Source organism: Mobula hypostoma, chromosome 25 (assembly GCF_963921235.1).
Source record: "Mobula hypostoma chromosome 25, sMobHyp1.1, whole genome shotgun sequence".
NCBI lineage: Eukaryota > Metazoa > Chordata > Chondrichthyes > Myliobatiformes > Myliobatidae > Mobula > Mobula hypostoma.
Genome location: NC_086121.1, coordinates 24,070,140 through 24,082,869, shown reverse-complemented (window position 1 = coordinate 24,082,869; position 12,730 = coordinate 24,070,140). Strand labels below are relative to the sequence as shown.

At 42.5% G+C, this 12,730-nt stretch overlaps 1 protein-coding gene across 1 annotated transcript in view; it reads right to left on the bottom strand.

Annotated features, from left to right (window-relative positions):
• ano11 (anoctamin 11) overlaps positions 1–10,676 on the bottom strand; it is a 51,355-nt gene extending 40,679 nt beyond the window's left edge. The window contains exons 1-5 of the mRNA XM_063032875.1: positions 10,522–10,676; positions 6,182–6,278; positions 2,602–2,783; positions 1,509–1,616; positions 523–659 (exon numbers count right to left, since the gene is read on the bottom strand). Of these exons, the coding sequence (XP_062888945.1) occupies positions 523–659; positions 1,509–1,616; positions 2,602–2,783; positions 6,182–6,278; positions 10,522–10,653 (656 nt within the window). The 5' untranslated portion in view covers positions 10,654–10,676. The remainder of the gene's footprint in view (positions 1–522; positions 660–1,508; positions 1,617–2,601; positions 2,784–6,181; positions 6,279–10,521) is intronic.
• Positions 10,677–12,730: the final 2,054 nt, after the last annotated feature.

The following is a 12,730-nucleotide window of genomic DNA, read 5'->3' as shown; positions in this document are numbered from 1 at the left end:
TACAAATCAAACTGGTGTTCATGATACTCACCATTTCACAGCATCAACTTTTTGACACAGTGATGAGAGCAGAATGGGAGCGCAGCCTATTTTACATATACACACCCATACATACATGTGGTAAGATTGCCTGGACCCTTCACTAATTCAACACAGAACTGGTTTCCATCCATGAAGACATAGCTGAAACTGAAAGTTCATCACCAGGACAAATCCATTTGTTATCTTGCTGGATCTCTTAGCATCACTTCATGATCTGCTCACAGTAACAGGGAACACATCAACATTCCTGTTTCAAAATCTATTCTCAACAGCCCACTTCCCTCTAAAATTATATATGAATGGACTAGAAGTGGAACCACATAGCCTATTCCTCGACGGATATGAAACCTTTTTAGTGATCCTCCGCCCTACTGTATTAAAAACATCCCACTTCCTGATGGTCATGGTCCATATCTCCCGGGCCTCTCCTTCCTATGGATCTCTCATACAGAACCCTCCCCCGTCCTCCCAAGTGCTTACTTATCGAGTTTAGATTTGCGGAAGGCACAGGTGTAGTAGTCCACAGGCCGATTGGCAACGTGCTCGGACAGGATGTTTGGGATACCAAGCTTCCTCAGGATCTCCTCAGACGAATTCAGACAGGGATTAGGCTGTGCCTATGGACAGAATGGAGAAGGCAGAGGAGATGGTCGAAATGGTCAGGAAACAAAGCTTGCGTACAGCTGGGTAACTGGAAAGGCCTAGCAGGAGAATTCCCAAAGGGAGCCAAGGGAGCAAGCGCAGGAGCTCCCGAAGTGAAGTGGGGCAGGTTAAAGAGGCTGAGGGGGGCTGTACACACAGAGAGTAACCATCAGATTCAGGAACACAAACAACAGGAATTCTGCAGATGCTGGAAATTCAAGCAACACACATCAAAGTTGCTGGTGAACGCAGCAGGCCAGGCAGCATCTCTAGGAAGAGGTGCAGTCGACGTTTCAGGCCGAGACCCGTCGTCAGGACCATTTTATTGATTGGAGCTTGTTTTTGGGAGGGAGAGCGAGGTGGTCAGTGGAAGAAATAAACAAACTCATGGATTTAAGTAGTGCACCCAGTGTTTTAGCATTCATTCAGCAAGCATTAGTGAGGTTGGACTAAGTGTTTTTAATGTAAGGTCAGCAAACTCAGCACAAGTAAAAGCTGGCACTGCTCTGGTCTATATTATTCATCATGTTCTCATAAAAAAACTATTAGTGACTTAAATGTTTTTGGGATGTGAGTGTTGTTCTGACTGCAGCTATCAGTTTAAAGGTGCTTTTCATGTGATCAGATGATATCACAGACTGCATAAACTGTACCATGGCGTTCAGCATGCCAGGACAAGATTCTCAGATGAGTGTTTGTCTGACTCAACATAGTTCTGAGTAGACAGCTGTACGTAATAAGGTGCAAATGTTCAGTCGATAGTGTGTCAGAACAGGTAAGAAGAACACGGTACACGCGTCGGAAGCGTACAGTCCACAACTGACCTGCAGAGGTGCTCGCATATACAACTCTTCGGCATAGTACACCAGCACGTCCCAGGGTGCACTCAGCTTCATGTAATGAATGCTCTTCTTCTCACTGACAGTCTCATCCTGAAACACCGGATGAGTAAGTACACAGCACACAGCTGAGACATTTCACCACCAAGTAGAAAGCAGCTGCACATGCAGAGAGCCTGTCACATACACAGCATTTACACTGCTCCCAACTACACACACCCTAAGAAGCACACTGCACTCGGGTAACTCATGATGCAGTAGAGTTACTGCACTCACATCTGCAGAAGCTTTCAACTGGAACGAGTGCGTTCAGTCCCTATGCGCTGGTACCACCTTTTCAAAAGAGCTGGCTAATTCAATCCTAACCTCCTCTTCTCCTCCATAATCTAGTCTACACAAAAATGTTTGGCTTCCTTTGAAATTCCCAATGGAACCGGATCCTGCCAAATCTTTAGCTGGCACAGTCCAGTTACTTACCAACCCCCATTTTACCACTCCTCTTCCTGACATCGATTTTCAAATATAACCTGCGGCACCAACCCACTCACAGGGAAGGCAGATCGGAGAAAAAACACTTCATTCCCGAGGCTGTATTTCAAGCACGTTCCTTAGAATATGTTTGCCCACTGGGACTGCACAGAAGGTGAGTTTATCCAATGGTTTGTTACCACATGACTAAAGCTAGGGAATTTCCTAAAGAGACACACCCCCACTCCCACCCAAGGTCATCTTTTTCGTATCAGTGTATATTCTAACCATAAAAGAATGTAATTAAGGTATTTAATCATAAGCCTAAGTAGTTTCATTTAGCTTGTTGAACTACATTTTGAACCAGATTCACAATCTCATTTCCAAGCAGATCTCTCACTGTGGGGATTCGTGTACCTTACATGCCCTGCATCTTGTACGCACGGTGCAGTGTATCTGCTTCATCTCCAACTGATAAATGTTTCTGTCAGTGTGTTTTTATTTAGAACTATTTTTCTTAAATTAGTGAAAAATGAACATCCCATAGAGAAGAGAAATTCTGGCTAAAGTATTCACTAATCTGGAACTGGACTTTCTAAGACATTATTACCTTTTCCATCAATAGTCCTACATTCTGTAAATTCTTCATGAATTTGTTCCTCCATTTTTCATGCTTGCTCAGCAGGTTCAGCTTCATCATATCCTTCTCTTCTTTTCCCATTTCCTGATACTTGCTTCGCCCCCTCTGCTTCTTTGGTGTTGCTTTCTTCACTTCCCAGATAAGTACAAAATCTGAAAGGAGAACCGCAGGGTGTTAACAGCATGCTGTTTTGCTTCTGATGAACAGGGTGGCATTCCCAGGACCTCTGACCCACTTCATCTACTGCTGGTAACTTGATCAAGCCAAGAAATCTCTGGCATCAACTAGATTCAAAACCATCCGCATTTCCCTAGAAGCCTAGATCTACTGACGCTGTCTGCAGTGATTTACTAATCATATCCTTGGGCATATCCGTACTCCTTCAGTGAAATGGCTGTCGTCATTACAAAGGGTATTCCTGTCTGCTCTTGTGGATTTACTAACAGCATCCCGGGGAACCATTGATGAAGGTCTTTGAATTTATTGGCAAGATTCCTGGGATTTATTGACAGATTCACTGACAACATTCATGGTGGGGGCAGGTTCATTCAAAGGACGTGACTTATTGACTATCACCAGGAATTCATAGACATTATCCCAATAAATGTGTTGGCAGAAGCCCTAAGAATTTGCTATATTAATGCAGGTTGCTGTATTCCTTGCAACAGCGACCCCCAAGAGGTTTAGTTCAGCTTTATTTATTGAACCAAAACCAGTTTCAAAGAATCCCCACACCAAATCATGGACAAAAACTGAGGGTAGTCTCAGTCGGTCCTGTTCTAGCCCAATGCACAGGATCGAAGAAAGATGCAGAGGGTAGGGTGGTTGGTTCAGCCAGTTCCATCACTGGCACAAGCCTCCCCACTTTGAGGACATCTTGGAAAACTAGTGCTTCAAGAGGGCGGTGTCCATCACTAAGGACCCTCACATGCCCTGTTCTCATCGGGGAGGAGGTACTGAGGCCCGAAGACCCACACTCAAAGTTTTAGGACCACCACCATCAGATCTCCTGTGAACCTATGAATACTGCCCGCTTGCACTCGTATTTTATTGATTTTCATTTATGCATAGTAACTTCTGGTTTTCAAATGCTTTTATTGTGAAGCAACATCAGCTTAACCACAACTGTCAATGTCCTAAAGTACAATGCTTTTTTTGTCTTTTCTTTCTTATAACAACATAATGAAGGTCAAATGAATGTATGAATAGTAAACAAGCAAAAAGCAAAGGAAACCCTACCACCCCGTCTCCTTTCCCCTTCCCAGCCCTACCCTCCCCTCACCCCTCCCGTATGTGCAGTTTAGGTCCTACCGCCCCTCCACACTTAGTTCAGCTGTCAGTCTCTTCTAAATACAACAGTAATGGTTGCCAGGTTTTTTCAAATTCCTTGAGTCTGTCCTTGATAACGTATCTTATCCTGTCTAGATGCAGAATATCCAATTTAATGTTGAAAGGCATGGACAGAGTGGATGTGGCAAAGTTGTTTCCCATGATGGGGGAGTCTAGTACGAGAGGGCATGACTTAAGGATTGAAGGGCGCCCATTCAGAACAGAAACGCGAAGAAATTTTTTTAGTCAGAGGATGGTGAATCTATGGAATTTGTTGCCACGGGCAGCAGTGGAGGCCAAGTCATTGGGTGTATTTAAGGCAGAGATTGATAGGTATCTGAGTAGCCAGGGCATGAAAGGTTATGGTGAGAAGGCGGGGGAGTGGGACTAAATGGGAGAATGGATCAGCTCATGATAAAATGGCGGAGCAGACTCGATGGGCCGAATGGCCGACTTCTGCTCCTTTGTCTTATGGTCTATCCATTAATGCAGATAGCCATTGTCTGAGTAATGGAGTTTCCTTCTTTTTCCAGAACATCAGTATAAGTTTCTTTCCGTTCAGTATGCCATAGGTCAGGAGTTGTTGCTGGGTAGCCTGGAAAGTTCCAAAACTTATTAAGATGAGGTCTGGTATTATCTGAACCTTTAGTACCTTCGATAGGACCTCAAATATTTGCTTCCAATACTCTTGTAAACATAGTAATTTTTATATCTTGCATTGTACTGCTACAGAAAAACAAACAAATTTCATGACATGGTTCAGTGATAATAAACTTGGTTAGCTTCTGATGTCCATCACAGAATATCATGGACGAAACGAATATCTAATGAGGACATCATGAACAGAGCAAACACAGAAAGAGAAATGATGTATGAGATCATGAAAAGGCAACGTAACTTCATTGGACATGTGATTAGGAAAGAGGAGTTAGAATGCATGGTAATTATGGGAAAGACTGAATGGAAGAAAGCAAGAGGAAGACAAAGACAAATGATGATGGAGACAGCAGCCAGAGAACGGAAAATGAATACCAATGAATTGATCCACTTGACCCAAAACAGGAGTGTGTGGGCCATGGCAGTCAAAGCTCAAACTGGGCACGGCACCTGACGGTGATGATGATGATGAGCCTGGAATCTATTTGACGTCGCAGAAGTTCCAAAAATTATTAAAATGGGGTCTGATATTATCTGAACCTTTAGTACCTTCGATAGGACCTCAAATATTTGCTTCCAATACTCTTGCAAACATAGTAATTTTTATATCTTGCATTGTACTGCTACAGCAAATCAAACAAATTTCATGACATGGTTCAGTGATAACAAACCTGGTTAGCTTCTGATGTCCATCACAGTTTGAAAGGAAAACCTCAAAGTGGATTACATACAATAAAGCAATATTTAGTGTTGCGTAGACAGGAAGGACAGTTTTTCAGTGCACAGCGACATAAACTGAATTAAGTTGTGGTATGAGAGTATTATTTGGGGGACGGATGTTAGCCTGGGCAACAGAAGGACATCCTGCTCATCCTTCACCTGTGCCGTGCAATTTTTAACATTTGTCTCACCCATTATATTGGTCTCATTTGAAAATAATGCACATTTCCTCTGTGCATTTTAACAGTGCCAGCTTCATCACAGTGTGGGACTTCGATGCAAGCTCTTCAGAATGAACTAGGCACCCAGATGAGCTCGGTGATATTGTTACGCGCGGTGCCATTCTGAATCTGTTTCTTGCACAAGTAAAGAGATATCAGAAGAAAGCAGAAAATGAAGGATGGGCAACTTCCGTGGAAAGAAAATGCAGCTTCTGTGGAAGGAAAATCTTCATGAGGCCTTCAACCGGAACATTAACTCTACCTTTCTGTTTTCTCCAGCATTTTCTTCTTTTGTTTCAAATTTTGAGCATCTGTAGTTCTCATATTTTTCAGAAGACACACTCATCTACTTAGACTGCCTGTTACGTCCTTAATAATCCACTGTGATTTCCATTCCTCACTGAAATTATGACAGACAGCCCCAGAAAATTCACAGGACTGCTTTCTCCAATTGCACGGTAGCACACCCTGCTGGTCACAGAGAACTCTGCTCCCTGATGAATGATTTCCCTGGGAATGCAGCAGTTTCAGAAAGATAAAGATTAGCTTTAGTCGAATTAAGTCAGGGATTGAAATGTATAAATATATTCACAGTGACAAACAGACAGAAATGAGGTTCTTACCAATTTTTGTTATCCCATCCTTGAAATAGTTCCCTCTGCAATCAGGGCTGTAACCACTACTGGAATTTATAGACAAGCCATCATCATCCTCATCACCCTGCAGCACAAAAGCACCAATGGAATGAATTACTTTGCGGACACAGATGTGAGCAAGAAATCACAGACATCAACCAACGAGACCAGATATTAAGCAACCAGACTCTGGTGCTCTCTGGCCAGCACAGGAGTCAAGGGTCATGAACCAGTCAGCGAGAGATTTACATTGTGAACAGAAGCATTAACAATGAACACCGGTGTCAACCAACTATTTCCTGTTCTGTTTTTCTCTCTTGCAAAAATGATTTAACCACTGTGTATCTTTAGCAGGGCAATTGAATAGGCAACAGAACAGGCCTGTGCCCAGAAGCTGAATTAAAAGTCGTGGATTTGCATAGTACAAAAACAGACCCTTCCATCCATTGAATCCCTGCTGACCATCATTTACACTTATTCCTTATTAATTCTCCTCAAATTCCCATTGACACACTCCCACCCCTACCCTCGTCACCGTGATAGGCCTTCCTCTCACCTATCCACTCGAGGAATAACCTACAGTGGCTAGTTATCCCACAAATCCTTGAGATGCAGGAAGAATTTTGAAAAGGGCCAGTAAATAATGGTCAGCCAGAAGGGCCAGTTCACATGCTACATGACTCGATGGCTTTTAATTCCTGGAGGAAACCACAGTCACAGGGAGAACATGCAAACTCCACACAGACAGCACACGGGGTCGAATGCCATCTATAAATTTGCTGATGGTGGCAGAACATTGTTGGCAGAATCTCAGATGATAATGAGAGGACATACAGGAGCGAGATATACCAGCTCGTGGAGTGGTGTCGCAGCAACAACCTTGCTCTCAACGTCAATAAGACCAAAGAACTGATTGTGGACTTCAGAAGGGGTGAGGAGAAGGTGCACACACCAGTCCTCATAGAGGGATAAGAAGTGGAAAGAGTGAGCAAGTTCAATTTCCTAGGTGTCAGCATCTCTGAGGATCTATCCTGGGCCCTCCATATCAATGCAGCTGCAAAGGAGGCACAACAGTGGCTATATTTCATGAGGAGTTTGAGGAGATTTGGTACGTCACCTAAAACACTCGCAAATTTCTACAGATGTACAGTGGAGAGCGTTCTGACTGGCTGCATCATTGTCTGGTATGGGGGAGTGGGGGTGGGGGAGGGCATGCTACTGCTCAGGATCGTAGTAAGCTGCAGAAACTTCTACATTTAGTCAGCTTTATCATGGGCACTGGCCTCCATAGTATCCAGGACATCTTCAAGGAGCAATGCCTCAGATAAGTGGTATCCATCATTAAGGACCCCCATCCTCCAGGCCATGCCCTGCTCTCAATGCTACCATCAGGAAGGAGATACAGAAGCCTAATGGCACACACTCTGCGATTCTTCCTATCTGCCATTCAATTTCTGAATAAACGTTGAACCCATGAACACTACCTCACTACGTATTTAATCTATTTTATATATATGTGTGTGTGTGTATGTATATATATATATATACACACACATAAACACACACCTGTACTTAATGCAGTTCATGACTTTTGTTCTCCTATTACTATGTATTGCTTTGTACAGCTGCCACAAAGTCAACAGATCTCACATCACGGGCCAGTCATATTAAACCTGATTCTGATTTCATTTGGTGGAGATGTGAGACGGCAGTTTAACGAGCTGCACCTTCACTCCACCATTCATAATGGGGCATTAACCCGAGAGAATGGGGTTAAACAGTGAGGATGAACGGCAGCAAGCAAACAGAGCTGTTTGAAATCAAAGCACAACTGTAAAAGCATCCAAGCTGAGCAATTAAACAGAGGCGTGTTGAAGTCTTCGTCAACATACAAATACCGGTATTAATTTACTGCTGAGCATCAGGAATAACCAGCAAATTTGGCCATTATTACCAAACAGTGGGATTTATTGGTATGATGTAATATTATCAAACAGGATTGGAACTAAGCAGCAAGCATAGATGTTAATCAGAGCTGATATTACTCGTTATTGTTATATAAGACAATGTGCTTTTAGAGAAGGAACAAAGGCAACTAAAATCCCACTTTAAACATGAACTGCAAATCTAGTGCAGTACCATCACTGTAACCGTGGGTTTAGTGGCAGCACACAGTTGTAAAATGGCTGGAACTGTGAGGCAGCAGCACTACTGAACCTGTTTTACAAAACACAGCCAGCAAAGGGTACAGGGGATTTGTAAAGGATTTTTTAAAAAGTGGTAGGCTAATCTGGGCCAGATGTTTCACCAGAATCGCCACTTTATTTTCAAACAAGCCTCGAGTATTGCTGCAGCTGAAAGGAGTGGCCTTGAGGGAATTTTACGAGGAGCGTGGTGGTATACAATGATGAGTAAAATACAGAGAGGGGGAATGTATTGATGTGGAGACACACTGATGAGAGTGCAGTGACGGGGACCTGATGGTATGAATATCGATTTCAAGTTCCACCCCTCATTCCCAACTCTGACCTTTCAATTCTTCTCACCTGCGTATTACTTCCCCCGTGCCCCCCCCCCACAGTGCTGCCCTCGTTCTCTTTTTCCTATGGTCCACTCTCCTCTCCTATTAGATTTTTTCTTCTCCAGCCCGACCTTTCCCACCCACCTGGCTTCACCCATCACCTTCCAGGTACCGTCTTTCCCCTCCCCCCACCTTTTCATTCTGGTGTCTTCTCCCTTTCCTCCCAGTCCTGAAGAAGGGTCTCGGCCCAAAATGTCGACTGTTTACACTTTCCCACAGATGCAGCCTGACCTGCTGAGTTCCACCAGCATTTTGCGTGTGGTGAGTGGGAATGGAGATGTGACATGATGAGGGTGTGAAGGTTTGATGATGAGAGGATGCAGTGATGTGAGTGTGGGGAGGGGGGTGTAGGGATAGCGATGGGGGTTTGGAAGATGGGGCGTGAGGTGAAGGTTGGGGTGATGAGGGGATACAGTGATGAGTCTGTGGGGAATGAGGGTTGATGATGTGGTGATACATAAGAGTGTGGGGATGCGGTGTGTGTGTGTGGGGGGGGAGGGTGATAAGAAAATGCAGTGATAAGACCTTTGTTTAGAAGTCGTAAGTGCAGAGTGTTACATGTTTAGGATGGAAACAGAAATAGTGATGAGGTTTAGAAAATAAATCTTTGATTAAGATAACATTGAATAATAAGTACATTTGAACTACAGCAAGCTCAACAAGGAGAACTGTGATCATCTCCGATCTGTTTCTGGTGATACTAATACAATCCCTTTCGATGATAGCCAGGAACACCCATAAACACAAAAGCTTTTGCAGATGCTGGAAATCCAAAGTAACACACATAGAGTGCTGGAGGAAATCAGCAGGTCAGGCAGAATCTAGGCGAGGAATAAAAAGCCGAAGTTTTGGGCCATTTTGTCTTGATGAAGGGTCTTCGCTCAAAACATTGGCTTTCCATAGATGCTGTCTGGCCTTTGGAGTTCCCCCAGCATTTCGTGTGAGGTAACTTACACCCGGATGAGATCCCTGTTAATGACTCATTTGAAAGCGTGTACCCTCTGCAGTAGCACTAGGCTGGACTGTCTTGTCTCAAGTGGTTTCTCAGGACTCTGGAGTATAACTGAAGCTCCAAACCATCTGAATGAAGGAAGAAGCTCACCTCAAAACCACAGCCCATGGCTCAGATCGAAGATCAAGTTAAAAGTTCTCGTGGCACAAGCTACTCTCTTGTGTCTGCCATCAGGGAGAGAACCAATTCATATGCTGACCACAGAGTCTGCTCGGCTGATGAATTTTATTCAAGGGAATCTTAGAAGTGATGTGTGAGGCTACCACATTAATTAATCATAATTTTGAAATATAGATATTTTAATAATCATTTCAAAATTTCAAGAGAATGGTAAATTGATCTTTTAAAATATTGTCACATGTACAATGTACAATGAAATATTGTCCATGAAGATCAATTCATTACAACAATGCATTGAGGTAGTACAAGGAAAATCAATAACAGAGTGCAAGAAAATTGAGTGGATCATGTGAATGAGAATTTTTTTTAATGATTTATGTTTTTGCATGTTTTCATTTAAGCTGCACTAAGTGCGTTATAAAAATGACAGGTTTAGACCGTTTCCCCTCTGCAAGGATCAGTTGTATTGAAATAATTTACTGTACTGTCTGCACAAATTATTAGCTTGGATTTTTGAAGCAACCTTCAATTTGAAAGTTAGGTACATGCAAGACAGGGAAGCAGGATACTGTTAACAGAATTGTAATTTGTAGTGGAATAGAAAAGGTAACTTACATAGACAGTAGAGCGATAGCCTCCATTCTGAACGCTTCCATAAGTGTCCATCAAAATCCGGGATGCATCTTTTTCTACATATGTTAACACATTCCGATCCTCCTGAGTCGCAAAGCTCCCACTCTGTAGCATCCTTCAGTCTCAAAGCACATCAAATATGGCCGTGGATGCAAAAACGTTAACCAAGAAGACTCTTAATGATGCTTTGAGTCTGAAAGAACTTCAGCTCTGTTATTAAAATGAGATCTCAGCGTTTTACAGCCACAAACCTGGGGATATGTATCAGTGCAACAGAGAATCCCTTTGCTGCTGATACAGATGTGCTGTGCACAGGCGTATTGAGCTGCATTTAATCTTCAGCATTCCCATTTAGCTGGCTTGGGAAACACCCTCTGGGGGCTCTTAGCACTTTAGATTCTGCTACAGTACTGCCTTTAATATTCAGCATTTGCTTCGCTGCTCTCCCTTCCCTAATCTACAGAAATACAAATAGAGGAGGGCACTGACAAAAAAAATTAATAACGTAATGTAAACATGCAGCACACAGAGGAGGAGGAGGAGACACAATTGTGCAAAGGAAACTGCTTTTTTTTTATTCCAAAGAGTCAACATGGGTATTACATTTCACTTTATTGTGTGTGATTGACATGCCTAATATTGCATATCTACCCTCCATTTTAAACCACCCTCTGCAAAAAAAAAGCAATTCACATTTTATTTCTCTTGGTGTCACATAATCCAGCTTGGGAAAAAACCATTAATTCTGCAAAAGGAATTGTGACATGAAAAACTGAAGATCTGAAATTTAAACTGAAAATGCTGGGAATGTGGGGCTGATCAGGCAGCATCCATGGGAAGAGAAACAGAGTTAATGTTATCTTTCATCAGAACCAGGGCAAGTTAAAATAAAAGCATGCATATTTTAATTTACTGAGAAGGGGGAGGGGTAAAGGGAATAGAAAGAATATTTGTGATAAACTGGACAGCAAGACGAATACATTGCGCAGATGAGGGATGGTGGTGAAAGCTTTGTTAAGTGAAGTAATCTGGGATGTAAATAGAGCAGGGAGATGAATGAAAAAGGAGTAAAGAAAAAATAATGCTGCATATGTGATATACATTGGAAATCTAAAATAAAAGAGAATACTAACACTACCCAAATGGTCAGGCCGTGGAGAAAAAATACTGAGTTAACTCTTTATATTTTCCCTGCTATTCACCTTCATCTCCTTCTATTTATACCTCCTGCAGGAAGATGAATTCAGATAACAACCCTTCACCAACTTCGCCCTGCCAGCATCTGATAAAGGACATCAGATCTGAAACACAAACTCTGTTTCTCTCTCCACAGATACTGCCTGACCTGCTGAGATTTCCCAGCAATTTTCTGTCTTTATTTTGCACTTCAGGGGAGGTCTGATAGAGGTTTATAAGATTGTGGAGGCATAGAAAAGACAGACAATATCTTTTTTTTTCCCTCCCCAGGGTCAAAATGTCTAAAACCAGAGGAGGTGTGAGGGGCAAGTTTTCTTCCACAGAGAGTGGTGGGTGCCTGGAATGAGCTGCCTGGGGTGGTGGTAGAGGCAGATACATTAGGGAGTCTTAAGAGATGTTTACATAGGTACATGAAGGTGAGGGAAATGGTGGGAAATGGAAGGATATCGACATTGTAGGCAGAAGGGATTAGTTTAGATGGCCATTTGATCACTAATTTAATTGGCTCATCACAATACTGTGATCCTAATCTACAGTATGTTCTATGTTCAAATACACGTACGTTTTCATGGAAACAGTCATTCCCGGCCTTTTCAATAGTCATTCTCGTCCATTTTGTAAAACAAAAGTCTGGTAGCTGTTTGTCACTCCACTTAAAATTTCTCACAAGATTCATTTGTCTCTGTGTAACTTACACCTAAAGTGCCTCACTCTCTGTGTAACTCAATCCACACATATATTGCTTGTGATGAATGTTTAGCTTGTCACTCTGTGTAATGTAACCCTCATCTAGATGTTCATTACGGCTTACCACCAGATGTTCTTCACTTGCTATGTAACAGATTTCCAAGTATCTGTCACTTTCTGTGAGATAAGTGAATATAAATTTTGTCTTTCATCTTTACATTCCATTAACCCCAAAAGGAAATCTCTTACATTTTCATAAAACAGTTAACCTTCTATTCATATGATGTCTGTATATATTGGTATATCT